Source organism: Silurus aristotelis (genome assembly GCF_946808225.1).
Source record: "Silurus aristotelis genome assembly, chromosome: 3".
Taxonomy (NCBI): Eukaryota; Metazoa; Chordata; class Actinopteri; order Siluriformes; family Siluridae; genus Silurus; species Silurus aristotelis.
The window spans coordinates 9,585,022-9,598,260 of NC_139576.1; the positions used below are offsets into that span (position 1 = coordinate 9,585,022).

At 37.9% G+C, this 13,239-nt stretch overlaps 1 protein-coding gene across 1 annotated transcript in view; it reads left to right on the forward strand.

Annotated features, from left to right (window-relative positions):
- kcnh3 (potassium voltage-gated channel, subfamily H (eag-related), member 3) overlaps positions 1-13,239 on the forward strand; it is a 169,646-nt gene that overhangs the window by 122,764 nt on the left and 33,643 nt on the right. Inside the window, exon 9 of the mRNA XM_083536939.1 lies at positions 5,552-5,920. Coding sequence (XP_083393065.1) covers positions 5,552-5,920 — 369 coding nt within the window. The remainder of the gene's footprint in view (positions 1-5,551; positions 5,921-13,239) is intronic.

The window sequence follows — 13,239 nt, forward strand, 5'->3', positions numbered from 1 at the left end:
AGAACCTTCCTATAAGCTTAAACCAGTCTGGCTATTCCCTTCTGTCCACTTTCAATAACAAAGCATTTCTAATCACAGAACTGTTGCTCACTGGGTGTTTTTTGTTTTTCGCATCATTCTGTGTAAATGCTTGATATTTGTTGTAAAGGGAAGTGAAGTCAAGTTTATTTTTATAGCGCTTTTTAACAGACATGGTCTCAAAGCAGCTTTTCAGAATTTTAACAGTTAAGGTGAATGGTGTGTATTTATCCCTGTTGAGCAGTTATGGTGACTGTGGCAAGGAAAAACTCCATTAGATTTCATGAGGATGAAACTTCGAGAGGAATCAGACTCAAAAGGGGAACTCATTCTCTGGGTGACATCAAGAGTGTGATTATAGTCTTTAAACAATACAGAACACTGGAGAGTGAGAACTAACATGAGCACTGGAGTGTAAGATTATGAGTAATGTCCTTTCTAAGGTCTTATACAGTCATTTTTGGTTATAAAACTAGGAGCTACTGAGCAGCTCATAAAATAGCTCAACACTTGCGATCATCACAGATCCATCACCAGCTTCTCCATGCCAGAGCCTTTAAACACTCAAGGAGGTCTAGTGTCCAAACACAGAAGATCAGAGCTCTATAACTATACACTATACCGACAAATTTTTGTGGACACCAAAAGATTCGTACCTGCATTTTGAACATCCCAAAATCCCAATTTTTTTACCCTTCTGCTGTTATAATAATCTTTACACTTCTGTGAAGATGTTCCACTAGATTTTGGTGAGAATTTAATGAAGCGGTTCATTAGGTTGAGATCAGTGCTCTATATCAGGCTACTTACTGTAATATCTTCCACTTGAGGAACAGGTCTCCTAGTTCCAAGAACAACATATAGCTGGAAAATGTCCCAATACATTGTCCATTTAGAGTAGAGTATTAATGAAAAACTAATAGATGAAAAATGCCTTGACAGTTCTGAATACTGTTTGTGTACCTGTGATGTACAGCTAAAAAGCAAGAAATCATGATATAAAGAAAATGTAGAGGATACATGAATTGCTTTGGAGCTGTGTTTTTTTTTTTTTTTTGTGTTGTTTTTTCATCTCCTTGCCATCTGTTTAAATTAGCTGCTCTGTATGTAAATGAGAAGAAAACACATAGCAGATTGTGTGTTAATTGCAGGTTTAAGCTTGAAATGGTTGTTGACGTGCTTCAGTAATAAAGAAGGCAAAAAGCTAAGCGACAGAATGTGTGTGTGTGTGTGTGTGTGTGTGTGTGTGTGTGTGTGTGTGTATGTGTGTGTGTGTGTGTGTGTGTGTGTGTGTGTGTGTGTGTTTACTGAGTGTTTAAAATGTCTTCCCCCCCTCCTGCTCTTCTTTTCCCTCCATCCCTTATTTCTCTTTGTAATAAACAAGTGCTTTTAAGCAGTATAATATCTCTGAATATTGCATCATCGGTCTTGGTTGATGTGACACCATGCTTCAATATGTCTGAGCTAGAACCTTTCTAGAGAAAAAGAGAGAGAGAGAGAGAGAGAGAGAGAGAGAGAGAGAGAGAGAGAGAGAGGGAGAAACTTAAAGAGAGAGTGAAAGAGATGCGGGGAGAGAGAGAGTGAGAGAGAGAGAGAGAGAGAGAGAGAGAGAGAGAGAGAGAGAGAGAGAGAGAGAGAGAGAGAGAGAGAGAGAGAGAGAGAGAGAGAGAGAGAGAGAGAGAAAATTAAAGAGAGAGTGAAAGAGATGCGGGGAGAGAGAGAGTGAGAGAGAGAGAGAGAGAGAGAGAGAGAGAGAGAGAGAGAGAGAGAGAGAGAGAGAGAGAGAAAATTAAAGAGAGAGTGAAAGAGATGCGGGGAGAGAGAGAGAGAGAGAGAGAGAGAGAGAGAGAGAGAGAGAGAGAGAGAGAGATGGATACATCTGATCTTTCTGGATTTTAGCGTTGATGAACAGATTCGAGCCAGAAGGCAGGAACTGTAACATTTAGAGATGCTGTGCTGTGCCTTCAGTATAAGCTCTGCTGGAGTTCAGCACCCAGGATAGTTACAGCTGCATTGCTAATTCTGAACAGTTCAGTACCACAGACAGGGGCAGCAGCTCAACTGCTCAAATGAAAGGATACTTCTAAAAACCAGCCCTTATAACTGCAGTGTGCATTTTGTTTCCTTTCATCCAAAACCACTTAGCAGGGAGACAGAATCTGATTAAAGCATGGGGCTACATATAGTGATGCAAGACTTTACTAAATTGCCAAAAATGAATGAAAAAAGCGAAGACCTGCAACAAATCACAGGTTTAGTTATTAGAGTATTAAAATAAAAAACAGCACTCAGAAGTGCAACTTCTCAGTAGCAAGCTACAATGATGCAATCTTTAATGTCTGGAGTCAAGCAACACACATAACTCTGAGTAAGAAGCTGTGACTTATCCATTGGCAGAATGCAGACTAAAGGCTCTTGTATAAGTGTTTGAAAGTGCATTTTATAGGTTTCTACAGTTCAAGCAACAGCTGAGATGCTTAAATAAAATATAAATAATAAGATAAAAACAAGCAATTATGCAGATTTACTGTATAGTAGATTAGACTACTGTAGATTAGATTCAGTACAGAGCCAATGAAATACATTTAACCAAAAGTGTAATATACACACACACACACACACACACACACACACACACACACACACACACAATTTTTTTAATATTTATTTTATATTTGAGTAAAGAAAGGATGTCGCGAATAAATGTGTTGCATTGAAGGTTTAAAATTTGCGTCTTATTTTTTTATTTATATGTTTAATAAAAATAGTCAAAAAGAAATGCGCATTAATAAAATTTGTGCTGTTAAAATGAATTTGTGAGGAATGGACGAAGTATTTCTTCTCTCTAGTCACCCAGGTGTACTAAAAAAAATCAAATAAGAATATACTATTATTGTCTAAATAACTTGTAACAAAAGTGAGTACACACTAAGTGAACATGTCAAAACTGTCAACATGTCACCTTCACCTTCAGATTCCTCAGCAAGGCCATGTGTTTGGGTTCGTGATTATGTTGGAAAACTGCCGCTCGGATCAAGGCATCATGTTCTGCTTTAGAATGTCACAGTAGATGTTGGAATCCATGTTTTCCTCAATGAACCACAGTTCCCCAGTACCAGCAGCACGCATGCAGCCCCAGACCATGATGCTACCACCACCGTGCTTGACTGTAGACAAAGAACAATTTTCTTGGTACTGCTCACCAGGGAGTCATCACACAAGCTACACACCAAACAAGATTATCTTGGTCTCATTAGACCACACTACATGGTTCCAGTAATTCATGATCTTGGACAGGTTGTCTTTAGCAAACTGTTAGAGTTTACTCGCGAACCAGCTTCAGAAGACGCTTCCTTCTGGGACAATGGTCATGCAAAGCGACTTGTTGCAGTGTGCAGCGTATGATCTGAGCACTGGCGAACGGACCTTCCGCTTCTGCAACTTCTAAAGCTTCTGCACCTGACGCACAGCACAAAGACTAAACTTTTTGATGTACCCTTGCGAGGTCTGGGTGTACTCACTTTTGTTTCCAGTTATTTAAAAAAATAATGGCTGTATGTTGAGTTATTTTCAGAGGACAGTAACATCTATACTGCTGTACAAGCTGCATATTGACTACTCTAAAATATATCTAATTTTTATTTCTACAGTATTGTCCCTTGAGAAGTTACTAAAAGGCTTGCTGAAATGTGAGGGGTGTATTTACTGATATGAGGGGCATTTATATATAAATAACACATCTTAAGAAGTGGAAACTGAACTTATTTTTCAACCTAATCCCCTGCTATATTTATACACTTTCCCAGCATTTAACTAATGACTGGAAAGATTTGGCATAAAAAGATTTATCAGTATACCTGAAGCATCTTAGGACAGCCTGCACCACCAGGGAACCACCACGACTCGAATCACTGATGGACAAACAGCCATCTTTGAAATTTCTTTAACATTCAAATGTATTTCTGCGGCTAAGCATCTTATCACTATACTGTGTTTAAAGTCTTCTGTAGATATCCACAGGTTTTACGCCTTCGTTCACAAGAAACGTCATCCACATGCTGTTTTAAACATGCACTAAAACTGTTGTTTACAATCCTAATTAACGCTCTTTGGACTGGTCCACGACATGTGCGCCACCTATCAGTAATAGGACACACTAGCCACTTTCTACTGCATGTAGTACCACCATGCTAGCATCCATTTTTATACCTGTAAAAATAAAACGTTTGACTTCAACGCCCCTCTTATATGCGCAATAAAGTGTAGGTATGAGGAATTATGGTGGAGTAGATATGGTGTGCAAATACAGCGCAACCTCGAAACTCGCGGGGGTTACGTTCTATGACCACCCTTGCGAGTACCAAAAAAAATCACAAGGTTTTAACTCACTCCTTTTGATGGTTAGTTTTTCAAGCGGAATTGTACATTTACTGTACTGTAAACTCAACAAAAATTGTGAATAAATGTTTTATTTTTTACTACTTTAAATAAATAATACAATAATAAAATCGTTTTTTAAAAATTTGTATGTAATTTATTGGTACAAACTCTGTTTTAAAATGTCACTCCGAACTTTTGAGCCACTCGCGGCTTCTCGTGAACTATCGGATTTTTCACAAGTTACTCTCAGTCCGGTTCCAAATGAAAAGTCGTGAGTGTCAAGGTCACGAGTATCAGGGGGTTCTATTGTGTAAAGGTGCACTGTGCAAAGAAATGAGGTCAAAATGTCCAGTGACCATTAGGTGACAATAAAAAAATCACATTGTAATTATAACGCCAAAAGCACAGAATGTTTTGAGAGCCACTTTGATGAAAATGACCTGTTATAACGGGTGTTTATGTTGATTTGGATGATGACTTATGTATGTATGTATGTATGTATGTTATGTATGTTTGTTGGCTATAGTAAAGTACTAAAGGTAAATTCAATGGCATTTTATAATGTATAAAATATTTTATGGAATCCTGTCAGAATACAGTTCTAAATGGTATTTCGATATTATATATATATATATATATATATATATATATATATATATATATATATATATATATATATACCCTAATTTTTTATTATTATTTGTTTTTGATAGCGTGTTATTTGTAGTGTAAAACAAAATTGGGTACTTGAAGTTTATTTAGCTAAATTTATGTTTCTTTACTGTCATTGCTTTGTAATCTGGTTGCATCCACCTATTTTGTGTTGGTTGTCCTTGACTTGTTTGTTGTGCATTGAAGTGCCTTTGCATGAAACTTATTTATGTACAGTACATTGGCAAGAGACTTACAACATACTTATTTTCAATAATTTAAAGCACTTCTTTAAGTTTGTAGGATCTGGAAAACTGGTGTATGCTTCTGGTGTGGATAAAAACTGCAAATTCTTTTTAAACAGAAAAGGACCCTTGAAATGTTTATGTATGTCACTAGGTTTATATCATGAATGGTTTATATCTAGAGCACTCCTTATACCTAAAGCATCCTCACACATTTCCATCCCTGTTCTCATGTGAATTCTTTCTTTTTCTCTCAGGCTGGTTGCATGAGTTGGCCAAGCGTCTGGGCACTCCATACATCCCCTCTCCCCTCACATCCTTCCTTCCAGTTTCACTAAGGCCTAGCAACCTGGATGGTCTGAGCAGCAATGTGACTCAGTGGAACTCCTCCAGCAGTGATGTAGTGGGGCCAGATTCTTCAGCAAACTCCAGCCAATGGAACGTGACCGGGATGGGGTCGGGGGATGGTGTCAGCTCAGTGCTGGATGGTGGCCCGTCTGTGCGGAGCTCCTACGTAACATCACTTTACTTTGCTCTAAGTAGTCTAACCAGCGTGGGCTTTGGCAACGTCTCGGCTAACACTGACTCTGAGAAGATCTTCTCCATTTGCACCATGTTGATTGGAGGTGAGTAAGCAACAGGATTGCACTAGAACTTGTTTTTTAATTAATAACGTAACGCCAATCTTTGTTCTGTAGTCTAGCGACAACCCTGGTGGTAGTTCCTCCAGTAGAAGCATTAACTTTAGCCTCATAAGATGACGGTGCATAACGGTGATCCTGGGTATTTGAAAAGAAGGCATTTGTATTTTTGTGCACACAGGAAAGAAAACACAAAAGTATAAAGGGTTTATAAAAAGGCTTACCGACTGTTCAAAACTGTTTTGGCTTACCTCTTCTGTGTTAAATTTGAGCTTGTGCATTTTGCTACAGATGCAGTTTGCGAGCTTTGACTAGTGCACTCTCTGACCATCCAATCAAATGACATGAAAATGCAGATGTTACTGTACACCTACTAGATGGCCTTGGTGTCGATAACTTTAAATCTGATTGGTTAAAGCCACAGCTTAAATTTATATGTACTTTACTCTACATTGCTGATCCTGAAGGCCTTACAGCAAATTCCCTTAAACCTGGCAACACGAAATTTGATTGGTTAGAAACTCCAACATAAACAGACACTTCTAGATGCAGTCCAAGCAAAAGAAAAGCTATAAAATGAAACAAATAGACTACTAGGAATAATCTAATACATCTTCATAAAAACAAATATATATACTGTATATATATATATATATATATATATATATATATATATATATATATATATATATATATATATATATATATATATATACTGGTATATTATTAACCAGGAGGCATACTACAGACTGTTCAATAATCAAAAGCAATTGGAGGATTTGAGTTTGTAGGTTTTGAAGAGAACGCCGAACTGCTAAGACTTTCAGCAACGCAAAACACATTTCTCTTTCCCATAATCATATTAACTTAAAGCAGTACAGTGGAACATGTTGTGTCTGTGTGTCAGGGTAGTCATATTCGACCTCAGTTATTGCCACAGAGCGGAACAAATAACTATAAGCAAATCAAATCTGCAGTTGTTGGACATTCTGTGATGTGCTCTATTATACAGATGGTTTGCTGACTCATAGTTCGAGGGTAAAACCAGGAGCAGTTTTGTTGTTATCAGTAGCTGGAGGACCAAATAAAACACTGAGTACAATTAAATTGAAGAACCCCCCCCCCACACACACACACACACACACACACACACACACCACCACCACCACCACCACCACAACAACAACGATAGGTTGTAATTATTCCCACTAGATGCTGTCCATAAATTAATGTCTTACTTTTCGAACGCCTTCTTATTAGTAGAATGAAACCGAAAGCTGTGAGAACTAAATAAAAATGAATTAAATAAATAAAAATGAATGCTTGTTTCTGCTGCCCATCTGCTGGAGTTGTGGCCTTGAATTGCTATTCAGCTCAGCATCTAGATATCACATTTGCACAATGAGCAATGTTGAACATTTCCAGAAACAATTCCGTCCCTGATGACTTGTGATTGTGTGGCTAATTTGAGATGCACTCACCACGTGAAACACTTCTCGGTGCTCTTAAGCTGCGCTTTCAGAGCAATTCCGCTTTCAGCTTCAGCCTTGTCGGATCAGTCAAAAGCTTTAATGGGGCTGTGGGGGAAAGCTGCGTATGCTCAACATGTGTCTAGGGAAAATGTGTGTGTTCGGTGCACTAATGCTTTTCCATGCTCTCCATGATCATTATTTTAATTTGTGTTGGGAGGGCGATATGTGGTGTGGCACAATGCTGTTTTGTCGTTTGAATATTCAGTTAGCTCATTAACTGCTCCCACCCCCTGGAGCTGGACTCATGAATATGCACAGGCATGTGCGTTTTGACTGCTTTCCACCAGCGACTGGTGAGGATCACGTTATCGTGTGCACTTACACAGCAAAAGTTGCATAACACACATTACGTGCTGCCTCAATGCATTAAGGTTCAGATGGAAAAGAGATGAACGATGTCCATTATATTAATTAAGAGCATTTCTTTTTCAATTCAAAAACAGCATTAATTAATAGAGTAAGTGTCCATTTCTGCCATAGAAAAAAACAAACAAATCCTTCTCTACTAAGTTCAAGGTCATGTCACCACTCATAATGAGCAGTAACACAGAAATATGTTTGTGTTTTGTGTATTTGCTTTAAGCTACAGCAGAAGAAATAGTTTACTGCAAGAGAAATATACAAATAAAATATTACGCTGTAGTACATTGAAACAGGCATAACATTATGACCACCTGCCTTATTTTGTGTTGGTCCACCTTTTGCTGGAAAAACAGTCCTGATCTGTCGATCATTAACAGCATTAACTTATTCAACTATTTGAGCTACAGGAGCTCCTCTGTTAGATCAGACCACACGGACCAGCCTTCGCTCCCCATGTGTATCAATGTGCCTCGGCCGTCCGTGACCCTGTCACTGGTTCACCACTGTTACTTCCTTGAACCACTTTTGATAGATACTGACACTGCAGACCAGGAACATGCCACAAGAGCTCCTGTTTTGGAGATGCTTTGATCCAGTCATCAAGACATCACAATGTGGCCCTCGTCAAACTCACTCAAATCCTTATGTGTAGGTGTATGTGTGTGTGTGTGTGTGTGTGTGTGTGTGTGTGTGTGTGTGTGTGTGTGTGTGTGTGTGTGTGTGTGTGTGTGTGTGGAGAATGGAATGCTATAGAATGAATATGGTACTGTTGGAAAAATATGAGGAATATTATAGGAATATGTAGATGGGATACTTTATGTTGCTATATAATAGAATATGTAGAACTCACTATAGACTGAGTATATTATAGAAGGAATACTGCATTACTCTTTATAATGTATTGGATAATACAAGAAAAAATAGCGTTGAACAGGTAGACCCCAACTTACGATGTGATAGCTATCGAAAAACCGGTCGTAAGTCCATCAGGTCGAGAAGAGTGACCACTCTATGATGACTCTCCAAAGCAGACATAAAGAGGCACTGTAAACACATTTACATATATATATATATATATATATATACACAGTACAGACCAAAAGTTTGGACACACCTTCTCATTCAAAGAGTTTTCTTTATTTTCATGACTATGAAAATTGTAGATTCACACTAAAGGCATTAAAACTATGAATTAACACATGTGGAATTATATATGGAATTATATACATAACAAAAAAGTTTGAAACAACTGAAAAATGTCATATTCTAGGTTCTTCAAAGTAGCCACCTTTTGCTTTGATTACTGCTTTGCACACTCTTGGCATTCTCTTGATGAGCTTCAAGAGGTAGTCACCTGAAATAGTCTTCCAACAGTCTTGAAGGAGTTCCCCGAGAGATGCTTGGCACTTGTTGGCCCTTTTGCCTTCACTCTGCGGTCCAGCTCACCCCTAAACCATCTCGATTGGGTTCAGGTCCGGTGACTGTGGAGGCCAGGTCATCTGGCGCAGCACCCCATCACTCTCCTTCTTGGTCAAATAGCCCTTGATGCCTTCAGTGTGACTCTACAATTTTCATAGTCATGAAAATAAAGAAAACTCTTTGAATGGGAAGGTGTGTCCAAACTTTTGGTCTGTACTGTATCTGACTGTCATCATTTCCGAAATGTCATAAGTCGAGTGGTCACAGGTTGGGGTCTGACTGTATACTGTAGACAAAATATGTTACTGTATGAGAAATACTACATGAGGAATATTTCTGTGTGCTATAGAAAGATAATGTTGCTACAGATGTACAAAGACAATATTAAAAAGGGAAAAAAGGTGCTTTTTACTTGTCACGTACTAAAAAGCACAGTAAAATTCTTTCTTCACATATCCCAGCGATGTTAGGAAGCTGAGATCAGTCATGTTACAGCACCCCTGGCAACTTGACGAAACTTGGGCTTCAACTCCCGACCTTATTCTCAACCTTTACCATTGAATCATCACTCTTCTCTATAGGAGGAATACAGCAGTAGTACTGAGGAATACTGTACTGAGGACACACTAGGAGGAATATTGTAATACATAATATGAGTAATAGGATACTATAGAAGGAATATTGTAATATATTGCATGGTGTGTAGGGTACTATATGTGAACATGTTGCTGTCAGAGGAATGTTTTGCTATCGGAGGAATACTGTAGTTTACTCAGTGGTGGACAAAGTACACACCCCATGTAATTAAGTTAGAGTAGAGCTACAGTAGGTAAAATATTACTCCAGTAAAATTAAATGTGCTCCCTTTAATCTTTCATTTGAGTAAAAGTACAAATGTTTTTGCTTTCAAATGTATTTAATGTATATGATTTATTATGGCTATAACGTTCCTTGATCACTCTTGATCAAGTTTATATGTAAAGACTCTAATGTTACTCTTAGAATGATATTAAAGAATATAAATTGATAGAATGATATTAATAAGTCAAACACTGATTGATATCTATTCAAATGGTCCCAAACCCAAAACCTCCTTTTCAACTACTTCAAAAAAATCGCACAAATAAGGCCACAGGTGTTGTGGCGAGTCAGAGTCAGGAGTTTCTTCCATCATTTATTCCTCTCATAATGCAGTTGAACTGATGCTAAACTGTATGTTTGTGATAAGTAGATTCCACCAAGCTTGCCGTGTTATTGACCAATTAAGTTTTTATCCTCATAAATAAAAAGGAACGACTGATTTCACAAAATGTAGTTGAGTGAAAGGTAAAATACTTGACTTTGCAAAGTCAAGTTAAAGTAAAAGTCCCCCAAATGGAAATTATTCAGTAAAGTACAGATACGAGAAAAAAGCTATTTAAGGACAGCAACAGATTACTTGTTTACTTACTTCTTACTGTCCACCACTGATATACTATATAAAGAATAGGGCACTGTAGACAGAATATTTAGCTATATAAGGAATACTTCAGTAGACTATATAGGAAATAGGATACTGTAGAAGGAAAAATGTTGCTATAGTAGGAATGTTTTCAGAATATGTTGCTTTCAGAAAAATAGTGTGTTATAGTACATAAAGAATAGAATACTGCAGGAGGAATACTGTAAAATATAGCATGGGCTATAGGATACTATACAGTATGTGAACATGTTGTCAGAGGAATATGTTGTAATAAGAAGAATGTGACACTGTCGGAGAAACACTGTAGTATAGAAGAGAAATGTTTGTGTTTTAGACTCGTGAGTCACACCAGTAAAAGGCAAACACTTGTTTCTTTTTTCTGGTTATATGGATCTGTGAATGGATCAGCCAATATGTGATTGTCTATATAAAACAACAACAAGCTCAATTGGAATAGAAACCTTAGGCAATGCTTATTTCCATATTGGATCATATCAAATTAGAATTTGGTGTATTTTAACTCACAAATAATTATAAATAAATATTTTTGCTGCTACATAGGGAAAAGGACACAATAGGAAGACTTTATTTAGTATATGGTAGTAAAGGATGTAGAAAATTAGTTACTGTAGTTGGAATGTGGCATTTCTTTAGGAGGAAGGGATAAGATCTCTTATTCATCTTCAGGGTTAGTTCTGTTTCGAGTCTTGGTCCTGCTCAGGGTCCCAGTGGCTCTGAAGCTCTTCCATTGTCTCAGCAGTGTCCTGTCTAAGACTTTCCCAGCTTCAAACATAAAAGGTGTAATGGATCAGCTACATCTCCCCCAGAGGATAAATTAGCAAGTGTGAGGGAAATTGTGAAACATTACTCTAAAGGTCTAAAGGGTTTGAGAAAAGCAGAGATGCTGTGCTGAGTTATAATGAAGCATAAAGCGATCATGGGTGCAGGAATGGAGTTCGATTTAAGATGTGGAACTGAGAGAGGAGGAAGTGTGTCTAAGAGCGTGGGTCTGATTTTAGGACCATGTCCCGGAGGCTGGCGGGAGGTGGAGACAGCTCGCTGCAGCTGAGAGACACACAAACCAAAATTTCTGAATCTGCCACCACATGTGATCACTAGAGGCCATTACTCTCCCATCCAGCTGACAGCTGCTGTGCCACCCACATGCAGTAGTCTCTCACACACACATATGCACACACCCATTTTAGCTCATAGGCAATAGAGCTACCATACACACTGTCATAAACATCCACATTATAGCAAAAATGAGCAAGTACACACTGGTAATTATGGTAACAGTCAATAGTAGCACAGAACTTGTCAAGCACACACATATACACAATAATACCTGCAGCTCATTAGTTAGAGGTCTTTACACCTACATGTGTGTCCATTGTTTTGAATAACAAACCCACTGGAGTATTTAACAGCTTTACAACACAGACGTTTACCACAACTCAGAGAAAGCCAAAATAAATTACATTTAAGGTCACAAAGTAGACATTGAATAATTGAAAGAATTCTCTCAAGCAGTTTTTTTTTATTTATTTTTATCTGCACTATAAGTAGAAATCTTTTCTTTTCCAAGTAAAAGATTAGTATTTGAACCGAGTATTCAGAGCTGAGGATAGGGGCATTTGCCAAATGCTTTAATTGTAAATGTAAAAAGGATGACACTGGTATGAAATGATTTGGATTGTATTGAATTAGATGTCTGATATTTTTCAGTCAAATTCAGCTATTATGTCTTGTAGACATATCTTGCCGGATTTTGTTCTCTTCTTGGCTGTTGTAATAACCTCCTCTATATATATATAAAATGTTATTTTACTTATTTATTTATTTTTCTTGTACTCTAAAGCAGTATCTTATCTTATCTTTTATATATATATATATATATATATATATATATATATATATATATATATATATATATATATATATATATATATATATATATATATATATCAAATATAATTGAAAAGTAAATGCAATATTCCATTGCAGTAGGAACAACAGACTGGTTCAAGGTGAAGGTTCGACTGCATCAAGGATCGGCTCTGAGACCTTTCATGCTTGCAGTGGTGATGGACAGGTTGACAGACGAGGTCAGACTGGAGTCTCCATTGACTATGATGTTTGTTGATGATATTGTGATTTGTGTTGAGAGTAGAGAGCAGGTTGAGAAGAGCCTGTAGAGGTGGAGGTACGTGCTGGAGAGAAGGGGAAGAGTACATGTGTGTGAATGAGAGGGGGGGCAGTGGAGTGGTAGGGCAGGGAGAAGAGGTGGAGATGGTGGAGGAGTTCAGGTACCTGGGGTTAATAGTGCAAAGTAATGGAGAGTGTGTTAGAGAAGTGAAGAAAAGAGTGCAGGCAGGGTGGAGTGGGTGAAGTGACAGGAGTGATTTGTGATGGTAGGGTATCTGCAAGAGTGAAAGGGAAAGTTTATAGGACTGTGGTGAGACATGAGATGTTGTATAGCTTAGAGACAGTGGCATTGAGTAAAAGACAGGAGGTGGAGCTGGAGG